The sequence below is a fragment of the Elephantulus edwardii genome, unplaced genomic scaffold (genome assembly GCF_000299155.1).
Source record: "Elephantulus edwardii isolate Elephantulus edwardi_28Jun2011 unplaced genomic scaffold, EleEdw1.0 scaffold00066, whole genome shotgun sequence".
In the NCBI taxonomy this organism is placed as follows: Eukaryota; Metazoa; Chordata; class Mammalia; order Macroscelidea; family Macroscelididae; genus Elephantulus; species Elephantulus edwardii.
In genome coordinates this window covers 7,033,329-7,044,619 of record NW_006399816.1, presented here as the reverse complement: position 1 = coordinate 7,044,619, position 11,291 = coordinate 7,033,329, and the positions used below count along the sequence as shown (strand labels likewise).

Here is an 11,291-nt window from a genome sequence, read left to right as displayed (position 1 = left end):
GTCATCCCGTGCTGCCTTTTGAAATCTTCTATTCAACTCTTTAGTATCTTGAATTCTTCCTTGTGCTTTGGCTTCTCTGCACTCCAGTGCAATTTTCATTCCTGCATACTTACAGTCATGTAAATCATTCCCCTGATGGGTCTGAGTCTCTGAGAGACCTTGTGAACCATCACACCCAAGGGACATAGAGGAGCTAGGGAACTGAACAAGGGAGGAGACTGGAAATGATGGGCTTATCCAGCAAATCAAGAATTTGGGACAATAGTGACGTGATACCTCTTATAACTGCTCTGCTACTAATCTTAGCAGAACAAATTATAAAAACATTAGTGAAAAGCAGACCATAGCTTCAAATTCATTTATTCAGATTCAACTTCTTACTGAGAATTCACTTAGCCTCCCTGTCCCCTGCACACACACCCCACTATCTAAATTCCCAAACCACTGCCTTTCAATGGATCTGACTCATAGAAGCCCCATAGTATGGAGTAGACCTGTTCCATAGGATTTCTAAGGCTATACATCTTTATAAAAGCAGATTGTTGGATTTTTCCCCCTAGTGAATGTCTAGTGAGCTGACATGACTAACCTTTAGTTTAGTAACCCAATATTTTAACTTCTGTGTCACCAGGGTATCTATTTCCACCTCAAATATACTGAATCAGAATCTACATGTTTTAAGAAGATCTTCATCCTTTTCACAATATGATTTCTTATGTATAAGGATCCGTAAGAACCGCTTGGAAGTTTCCAAATTGAATAGGAGATCTTTCAGCAAAAGCGACATGCTTGTTTGGTTTGATAAGGATGAGCAAATCAGAAATTAGCTATCTAAAACAGGGCTATTAAGGCAAGAGGCATGAAATAGTAGGCCTGCTTGCTTTTAAGAAAGACGTTATCAGTAAGATGATTTTAAGAGTGGGAACCCCACAATATACATGAACATAATATAATGTAAGTTAAAGATTGTATAAAACACAATGTACATGCATGAAACACATTGTATATGAGTGATTGCATGCAAACCAATAAAAACATTTAGAACCACTTGGGATCTTATTAAACTGTTGATCTTTATTCAGTCTATCTAGGATGGAAATGCAAATTCTCAACAGGGAGTCAAACCATTTCATTTCCTGGAGCAGATCATAATAAAGGCTATAGCTTTATTCCAAGTTCAGGTAAAGACTCCTTTGACACACACCCTCCTCCCCACCACTAACAAATGTGATTGAAGCCTTCCCCTTGGACTTGAGAATCTAACATGTGCTATTTGAGACTTGAATGAGACTGTCCCTCATCCTCAGCTCAGATATCCCCAAGACCTGGTAACCTTGCTAATAATTCACCCCAGCTCTGGGCCTTGTGCACTTGTGGGTCTCTCAGGCCTGATGGACACCGGTCTGGAAGAGCTCTGATCACAGTGAATTGCAATGATGTGTTTATGTATTGGTTCTTCCAACTAATCTGGGAAGTTCTTGAAAACAGAAACTATGCTTAACTCAATTTACATGACCAGTGACTGGTCCAAAGAAGCACTAGTTCAGTGTTAAAATTGGAGGTTCAAGCCTATCAACTGCTTCACAAGAAAAAAATAAAAGACTGTTTGCTCTAGTAAAGATTCACAGTCTCCATAACCTAGTGGATAGTTTTACTCTGTCCCATAGGGATGCTGTGAATTGGACTTGAGTCCATGGCTCTAGGTTTTTGGGTACAGAAGAAACTAATGTGTGAGAGGGAAGAAGGCAGTGAGGTGACAGTCCTGTTCCCCAGCCAACATCAAGCTGCCTGGGAATAGAGACTCCACTTCCACTCCTGCCCCTCCTCTTCTTTTTTTAGGGAAAACTGGCCCAAGTTTGAGCTTAGGGTGGATGTTCAGATCGGTGATGGCTCTCTTTAAAAGTCAATACACTTTTCAGGGCTTCTATTTAAGTATCTTTATTTATCTCAGATATCTGTTCACAAAATACTTCTGAATACTTGGGTTAGCATTTTTTCTATTGTATTAAACAAAACAGTTGTTAAGTTCTTAAAAATTCAAAGTGCAAACATGCAAATACAATGTAAGCTAAAATTAAAAAGCCCTTGCATACAAATACTTTCTGAAAAGACACTTTAATACAGAGCACAGAAAAGAGAGTCTAGCAGAAGAGGATTGAATTAACTTCCACCCCTCTCCACTGAAGCCCTGGTCCTTGAGGCTAGACACCAGCACCTCCTTTGTCCCCTGTAATTCTTAGGGACATATGTCCTCAATCTCTTGTGGGGAGAAACAGAAGTCTCGTAAAGTCAGGATGAGCTCCATCCTGCCTGCAACAGGGAAGGCCATCCTACCAGATCCCAGCTCTCTGTGGTCACATGGCTCAGCCTTGTTCACATGCAGTGCCCACCTCTCTGCTAGCATCTTGAGCTGCTTTCACTCTCCAAGGCTCCCAATTGTTACAGTAAATCAGCCCCCCAGACAGCTCGTCGGCTGCTGGTCCTAAGGGCTTCCAGAGAACTCTTCAGAGTTCTCAGGACTTCCTAACCCTCTCAGTTCACATTTAAGAAGGTTCCATCAGTTCCTGTATGACCTCTGCTATTATGCTCACCATCTGTGGTCAGTGTGCAGAAGGGCAAGTTGAGGGTGGGAAGCAGGCATGATTCCTCAGGCTTACTTGTAGTCAGCAAAAAGTCAGCCAGATCAAAATCTGTGGATATCCAGCTAAAGCTTTAACCTTTGGGCTGCCCAGACAGGCAGGTAAACAGGGTCTAGCCATCAAGCACTCAGTCCCTTAAGAGCGCAGGTGCACCTGGAAGTGTTCACAGCGGGCATGCTTTATGGTCAGCCCATAGATGGGGGACATGTCCACCTTCATGTCTGGTGGCACACTAAACTCCAGCTGATGCAGCAGGGTGGCCAGGAAGAGGAAGACTTCCAAGCGGGCAATGGTTTCCCCAATACACTTCCGCTTGCCAAGGCCGAAGATCATCACCCTTTCACTTAGTGTCTTGTTGATGGTGCCATCAGTGGTGAGAAACCTTTCTGGCCGAAACTCAGACGGATCACCCCACAACTTCCTGTAATGAGAATGAGGTAGCTGATATGGCAGCTTGGGGGCAAGAGGGACAGGAGGGTTTGAAGACTGGAAGCAGGTGAGCCCAGCCCATCCTCCCAACTTACTGATCATGGTTGATCTGCCATTGGTTCACAAAGATACACTGACCCTTGGGGATGTAAAAGCCATTTAGACTTGTGTGTCTCGTGGTGCTGCGCAAGGAAAGAAGCTTGATCAGGCTCAAGACCACAAAGATTTCCCCTCTGGCTCCCATGCCATGTCCCATCCATGAGCCTTGAGTCAGGTCATGGACTGGGGAAAGGCACAGCATCAGACAACAGGGGCCTTACCTGTGGGGGATGGTGAAGGGGAGGAAAGACGAGTGCCTAAAAGTCTCCAAGATGAAAGCTTCCAGATAGGGAAGCTGGAGCCTGTCAGAAAGTTGGGGCATCCGTGCCCCGCCAATCACTGTGTCTGCAGAAAGAAAAGAGGCAAAGGGGACTTAGGGGCTGTGCAGACCTTGGCCAGGCCCCCTGTCTCGAGCTCTCTGAAGGGGTTATCACCTACCCAGCTCCTCCTGGATCCTTCTCTGCACCCTAGGGTTCGTCACCACATACATGAGGCTCCAGGAGATGGCAGTTGTGACTGTGTCAAACCCTGGACATAATAGACAAAGGGAGAAGTTACTCATGTGGCAAGTCAGGGAAGCTGGATACAGGAGAACACAGTAGGGTGGTTCATACCAGCTCCAAAGAGATCCATGACAATGGTAATGATCTTCCTGTCTGAGAGTTGGATATTTGCATTCTCATCCCGCTTCTTTTCCTGACAATGCTCAATTAGGCTATCTGTGATATCCCGGATGTAGCCCTGGGTCAGGAAGACGCATAGGTAAGCAAAACCTCAAATGCACACCTACTGCTCCACCTAGGCCTGGCCCCTCACCATCCCTAGTGCCTTTGTAAAAGTTCCCCTTGGGAACTGCCATCAGCTACTCTCTGCTTTCCCAAGACTCTCTCCTGCCAGAGAACACCCCCACTGCCAACTCAGGAGGCACCTGGCACACATCAACTGGTACCATTTTCATCTTTCTGTGCTTTTAATTACTTCTTTCCCAGACACCAGGAGACAAAAATCTTTAACTCTCCTTATCGTCACACAGTCAGCCCACAAATCTGCCCAGAGTGGCTATTAAGAGAATATTGCTAAGTGATAGATGGATGGAAGGGCTCGGGTCAAGAAAACATTCTATATCCCAGCAAGCATGGAGTCAGCATCACCAGTCGCTTCTAAGAGCCAATCCAACCCCTTGCTGATCCTATTTCTGACCTTCTGGTCCCTGTGCTTACCCTCAGCAGCCCCTGAGTCTCTTCCCAGCTCGTACCTTTTCAAATTTTTTGTAGTGCTCTTCAACTATCTTCTGTATGAAAGTAGAGAACCTTTCATTCAGTTCTTTGAAGGTATTCAGACTGGTATTGGGCAGATAGCGAAGGATGGGAATGAAATCCACCACATTCCCAGAGGCAGCCACGTCCCCAAACTCATTATTTAAGTTGATTATGCTCAGCAACTCTTGATGGTCATGGTCATAGCGTTGGCCAAAACACATGGCAGAGATGACATTGGCTACTGACACCACTATGTACCTATAGGGGTCAAAGTGCCCAACGGTTGCCATCAACTCCTGAAACTTGTGGATAAGGTACTCAGCCTCCTTCCTCACGTGCTCCTCCAGGTAGCAGGAGGATGAGGAAGCTGGGTCCGAAGCCAAAGAGAAGCTCTTCAGGGCATTCTGAGCCAGACGCCGGCGGGCAGCCCACACAGGGCCAGAGTCAGGGTTGAAGGTCATGCTCTCTCCGTTACCAATCAGGGTGAAGCTGTAGAGGTCAGGCCGGCCCTTGAAGTCATCGCCCTGCCGCACCAGGGCCTGCCGGATGGTGTCCAGGCCACTCAGTACCACCACGGGCGTGCAGCCGATGCGCACCTGCAGCACATCCCCGTACTGCTGGCTCAGCCTGGTCAGTGCCAGGTGTGGGTTTTTCCCCAGGGTCAGCACATGTCCGATCAGGGGCAAGCCCCAGGGCCCTGGGGGACTCTTTAGGTCTTTGGGGACCTGTGATTTCCAGGCCCTGACCACCCAGAATATGAGGCAGAAGATGGAGGCAGCCAGAAGGAGCTCAGTGGCTGAGATGGGGAGTCCAAATGCAGATAGCATGATCAGTTGGTGATCTTGATTTGAGGTGGCTGCCAAGAGATAGAACAGGAGGCAAAGAGTGAGCTGTCAGACTGAGGCTGGGAAGAATCTACAGCCTAAAGTGTCAGTCTGTTGGTCAAAGAAGAAGGAAACCTCATTCAAAGCTGGCCCCTGTGAATGAAGAAGATGGAGAGAAGCTGTTTGGCTTCCACTGAATGCCAAGGACTTCATCGAAGAATAGGTTCCTTCAGTCCTGTCCACAAGCCTGTGGCTCAGACTGCAGTGAGGTGCAAAGAGATAGCTAATGTCAACAAGTGTTGAATTTAAGTCTAAAGTCAACCTAACTTGACTAATCCCAGAACACCCCTCTTAACTACTGCATGATTCTTTTTTTTTCCCCAAAAAAAGAATTTGAAATGTCAGTGTGGTGTCTATATAACACACCTTCTATTAGCAAATCCACCAGCTGATCCAAGGGAGTAAGCAATCTCCTCCCATGCAATTTACAACCTCTGAAAACCCCCTGGAGGGGCAGCTATGAATCAGTAGGTTCTGACTCAACAGAACACAGTAACAACATTATTTATTTCAGAGGTTTTTAAAAATCAAATTTGAATCCATCTTAGGATCATCCTAAATAAACAATAATATCTAGGTGAAAGTACATCATCTATATGTATCACAAAAAACTCCTTGAAATAGCACCATACCTGGGAAATCATCTGCTCCATTAACCTCATTTTACATTTGGGGAAATTGAGGAGGCACTGATTCACCTAATGTCATCTATCAGCCAGTGACTAAGCTACGGCTGGGTTCATGTGATCAATGGAGGAGCTGTACTAGAAACCTCAGTTCTCCACTGCTCAATCCCAGGTTCTGGGAAACGACACAAGTCTCTCAGAGTGGAGAGTGGAGGCAAGGAGCGTCATTGCACATGTTTCATTGCTCTCAGTCCCAGGTATATAAGTCTCCAAGCTCAGCTATCCTACAGTTTAAAAGTAACTGGCACTAGCTAGATCTGGGCTGCTGGTCACAGAAATCCAGGACAGGGTTTTTGATGTGCTCAATTCTCAATGAATGAATAGTCAGGGCTCCCCCCACTTGTCTGTCATCAAAGCCAACAGAATAAATGGAAAACTTTCACTAACCAGAGCTGCAAGGAAAGTATAGACTGGAATTCTGAAAATCAGGAATGGATCTGGATTTAACAAGAAAGAGCAGAGGTAATTCCCTCTCTCTAGGCTTATCTATCTAGGCAATCTATAACAAAAGTGTGCACATTCATGGATCACTCTATCCCAAGATATCAGTTGTGAATGAGGATTTTTCTGGTGCCTGGTGCTCTAGGCTCCATGTGGAGAACAGTGTTCTCCTGAGCGACTTAATGCTTCTGAACACCTACCAAGGGTCAGCTATGGATCAGTTTCTACCCAATGGTAGTCAACAACTATTCATATTACCCAAGAAAGACTTTAGAATAAGATCAGCCTACCTGGAACCTAAAGAAGAGATGAAGTAGATTTGCTCTGGGGAGGTTCCCTTCACAAAGAACCACCTACAACAGGCTATCCCATGGGGACTGCATAGTTCCTACCACAAAGACTATTCACTTGCTCAGTGCTGTTGATCTGGTTCTGACTTACATGACCCTTCTCTGGGTTTCCCCAGCTGTAAACTTTAATGGGAGGATGCTGCCCACCCTTCTCCCACGAGCAGCTGGTAGATTTGAACCGCTGTAAACACATCCTTTTGATTAGTGGTGAAACACACTAAAGACTACACTATCAGAATCCCTTTTGTACTTTATAGTCTAGGGGGGCTTCCTGGAAGAGGTGATTAGAAAAGAACAGTCAAGACTCAGCTTGTTGAGTAAATGAGAGACCTCATCAGGCCCTGGAGTGCAGGAACTCTTCTCTGCAGTGGGAAGCCCAAAGATCTCCATACTTAGTCAGATGTTAGGAGGCTGAGGAGATGGGGCTGACTTGTGAATTCTTGGGATCATTTTTCTGTTCCAACTCCCTGCAGCTAGTGATCTCATATACTGACTGCTCCACCCAAGAGGGAAGGGAGTATAGTCAAGTGGGCTAGGACAGCCCCTTGGACAATGCCAGGACATCGCTTCAGATCAGCCCCTCTCGTGCAAGACAGCATATCTTACTGGGAGAGTCGCCCCAGCTTACGGTAGCTTTTAGATAGGGCAGGGTGTAGCAGGTCAGAACTTAGCCTACCTCCTCTAACCACCCTCACCACCCAAGGAGAAGACCCCTCATCACACAGCCCGAGAAAGAAGGCTGCATATACTCCCAGCTTCCCTTAGCTCTCTCCTTACTCTGGCCTCCCAGCCATCTTTGATGGGGAAAGTCCAAGGCTAGGGTATCAGTAGATGGTGGGGCTGGACCCTGAGGAGGACCACCTCAAAGACTGATGCTAGCTTTGGGACTTTTGCCAAGCCCTACTCTTTCTCTGGCCTCAATTTCCCCAAGCAGGAGATTTGACCACCTGGCTTCTTGAGCCCTGCTTAAGGCTTCTTTCTCAGAGGTGCTGCCTAGGAAGACCTGAAGAAGCCGAGATTTTCTTCTCAGGCCAGGAAAGAAGACAGCCAAAAGCCTCCAACACTCACCTGAGTCTTCAAGGAGGCGTTGAACTGCGATGGGAAGAGGAACCTCTGGAGCCTGGGACCCCAAAGATGAGCAGAGAAGTTTCCAAGAAACTGTTACTTTCAGGGTGCAGACCCAGCCACCTTTATAGGCAGCTGTGTGGCCACGCCTCCTTCCCTGGGATTGTGGATGGGACTGGGGGAGGGGCAGTTTACGGGGCTGCTGATAGCTCTAAAAAAGGAGCAGAGACCCGGAAACCCGCTACACCATGACACATCTCACCTATATGGACATATAAGGGATAAAGGACGGGGACACTCTGGAGTTGGAACAGCGCATGCCGAAGAAGTCCTGAGACTGGAGAAAGGACATTGTTGCACCCTGCGGAACCCTGGACGTGCAAAGCTACAGGGGACTTGATGCCAGAAGCGGGGCTGGATGACCGTTTTCCCCGAGTTTCTGAGTCCCAGCTTGCGTGAGAAGCGTGGCGACCCCCACCCGAGGTCGCGGAGGCCGGAAGGCCAGAGGCGCCGGGGGACTGTCCCCCGGAGCCCGGCGCCTGGGAGGAGTTCACGCTCCTGGACGGCGGAGTCCCAGTGTGCGCTCAGCGCCGCTTCTGCAGGCACCTCCACCAGGGAACCACTGGCTTTCGGGTTTCCTTTTGGTGTAGGGACTTTCTAGGTCTTTGGAGGGACAGAGATATCGCTAGTTGGGGTGGACGGGAAAAGGTTAGAGCAAGGGAAGGAGCCCCAGCAGGGAGTGAGGGGGCGCATTTCGACGATCCCACCCAGGCTAGGATCCCACCCCAGAGTCGCGTGCGTACTTGTGTGTGCTTCTGCCACAGCCACATCCCTCCAGGGGCAGAGGTCAAACGGCCCATCCCAGCCCCACCTGGAGGGGGGCGCGGTGCTGGTGCCGGGGAGTTGCGTGAGAAAGGCCCGGAGGGCCGCCCAACTCTCGGCCCCCACGGGTCCCAGCACAGTCACGCGACGCGGGTAGGGCGGCCGGGGCGGGGCTCATAGAGAGCAAGCCTCGGGGCCGCGGGGTGGAGGGGCACCCCCCAGCAGAGCCGCTGCGAGGCGCTCTTGGATGGGGGAAGGGGAGGTGCAAAGGGCCCAGGCTTGCGTGCAGAGCAGGCACGCGGGTGCTGCTTTTTTGGCCTGTGACAGGACACGCAGTCCTAGCACCACCCGGCACGCCTGGCTAGGAGACTCGCGTGCTGTCCTCGCTCCACTTGGTCGCTCAAGTAAGGCATTCCCAAGAAGAAATAGCATAGTTCGTGTTTATGTCAACCTGTCTCCAACTAACATCATCAGCCGCTCCCCAAACTCCCCCACTCCGTTCTCTATGCCAGCCAGTGTCCCTGGCCAGAAAACAGAGCCTCAGATGTCACCTCTTCCATTGCACAAGTATTTGCCAAGCACCTACTGTGTGCCAAGAACAGTCCTGGGCATTGGCGATGGATGTAGACAGGAAATAAAGGGCCAGGGCTCTTACATTCTAGTAGGGGGAAAGAAATCATACTCCTCAAAATGGAGAGAATAGCAGAAGGTGGGAAGTATTGAAGAGAAAAATAAATCAGAACACGGGGGCGGGGGAGTGGGAAGTAGAAGCTGTTGGAATTGAAAATGTAGAGGAGCAATTTTCCATGGTGTCTGGGAAACAGTGGCTGTTAGTACCTGAGAGGATGAGGTGCCTATAGGGACAACCCTGTGTAATGTGCAGGTAACAGCATCCACCAAGAAACAGAACACTGTCTGTGTGATACGGAGATGTTGGTGGGCTCTCAATGTAGCAAGACCACTCTGGAATAATGGGATGCAATCAGTTTCTCCCTCTGATGTCTTCCTAATCCCACTGGCACATCACTTAACAGATATTCAAAGGGGGTTCTCTCCTTGTCTTCACCCCTTCTAAATCCTACAACCTGTAGTGCCCAGAAGACAAAACTTATTCTGTCACCACTTTACATCAACTCCTTCCATAGTACCTCCTGCTCTGAAAGTAGAAACCAGAATCCTTAGCAGCTCCTGTCAGGGCTGCCCAGCTCTCCTCCTAAAGCCCTTACTTTAATCCTCAGCTAAAACACCACCTTCCTCCTGGAAACCTGCCTGGACTCCACCACAGCAGATTAAGTTTCTTCTGCTCTATGTTTTCAGCACTTCTCATATTCTTCATACGCCTGACCCCGGCCCTGACCTCAGTCCAACCCGCCACTCCTTTCTCAATGCCCCTGTGCAGAAAACCAACCTGTGGGAAGTTGATATGATAAAGCAGGTCCCTTTAATATTAATAACTGATAAAGGAGTTCAGCACAGCTATCTTATAGATGGGGCACCTGGCAATGTGATGTCGAGCCTAAAGTACTGGTGTGGTAGTGGGTGTGTTTTCGGCAATAGAGTAGTCAGGGATGAGAGTTAGTTATTGCTCGGCTTTCTCAGATTCCTTCTGATTTTTCTGTCTTCCATATTTTCTCGAAGGCGTTCGTGGCCTAGTGGGTTAAGAATTGCCCTGCCAACGCAAGGGCAGGCTGTTTAAAACTGTCACCTCCACAGGAGAAAGATGGGCAATCTCCTCTCCTGCTATTGACAGTCTCTGGAAACCCGCTGGAGGCTTGGCTACTAGTCAGTTCCATCTAGATGCACATTTCAACAACAATTCTGTTTTCTGGCTAAGGAGCCTCTTGGTATCCAAGAGAAAAGTGCTCTTCAGCCTCATATAGAGACAGAGCCACAGAGAGGAGAAAGTTTGCTTACAGTCATGGGAACCAAGTGGGGAGCAAGGTTCTCTGCATCCACCCACTTCCTGCTCTGCAACCCAACCTCTCCTTCTGCTCCCAGAGTCCCCACTGGTGCCCTTGCTCAGTAGAACCATAGTTGTCTAGACATCAAGGCCGAAGGCCTTCTCTGAATAGAGGATACAGAACTTAGCTCAGGTTCTCAAAAGGGCTCTTGACTCCAAAGAAATTAATTAGCTAATTAAGCCAACTCCTCTCCTACTTCTCAGTTAAAGAGGCCAATGCCAGAAAGGAAAAAAATCTGAGCACAAATGGCAAATTAAAGCAGACCAGGGCTTTTCCCACTGTGATTTGATACCATAGACTCTAGAAAATCCACAGGGGGGTGCAAATGTGTCCAGACTTAGCCCCAGGGCCAAGGCCTCCCATACCCCGAGATAAGAGAGGTTGCTCTGGGGTTAGGTGGGATGCTGAACTTCCCATCACCAAGAGCTATCTTAGCTAACAACCTACAGTGAGTGGGAAGGGGCCTCACTGAGAGCATGAAGCAGAGACAGAGAGAGACAGGCAGGAGGTTAGAGGACCTTGGCCTGAAGCTGAGCACCCAATTCTGGGTCAAAGTTTGCCTGCCTTTGCGTGAGAAGCTCTTTGGCTAGTATTCCCCAGCGATCAATACCAGGAACACTGGAATGGGGGGTTAGTGAGGAGGGGAGAGGATTCAG

General features: G+C 48.5%; 1 protein-coding gene across 1 annotated transcript; it reads right to left on the bottom strand.

The window, feature by feature from the left end:
- Positions 1–2,774: 2,774 nt before the first annotated feature.
- Positions 2,775–5,253, bottom strand: LOC102856596 (cytochrome P450 1A1-like). The gene is made up of 6 exons (XM_006888298.1): positions 4,423–5,253; positions 3,782–3,908; positions 3,606–3,695; positions 3,389–3,512; positions 3,164–3,250; positions 2,775–3,060 (listed from the first exon to the last, which is right to left on the bottom strand). Exons 1-6 carry the CDS (start codon positions 5,251–5,253, stop codon positions 2,775–2,777), a joined length of 1,545 nt encoding a protein of 514 aa, XP_006888360.1.
- Between the last annotated feature and the right edge of the window lie 6,038 nt (positions 5,254–11,291).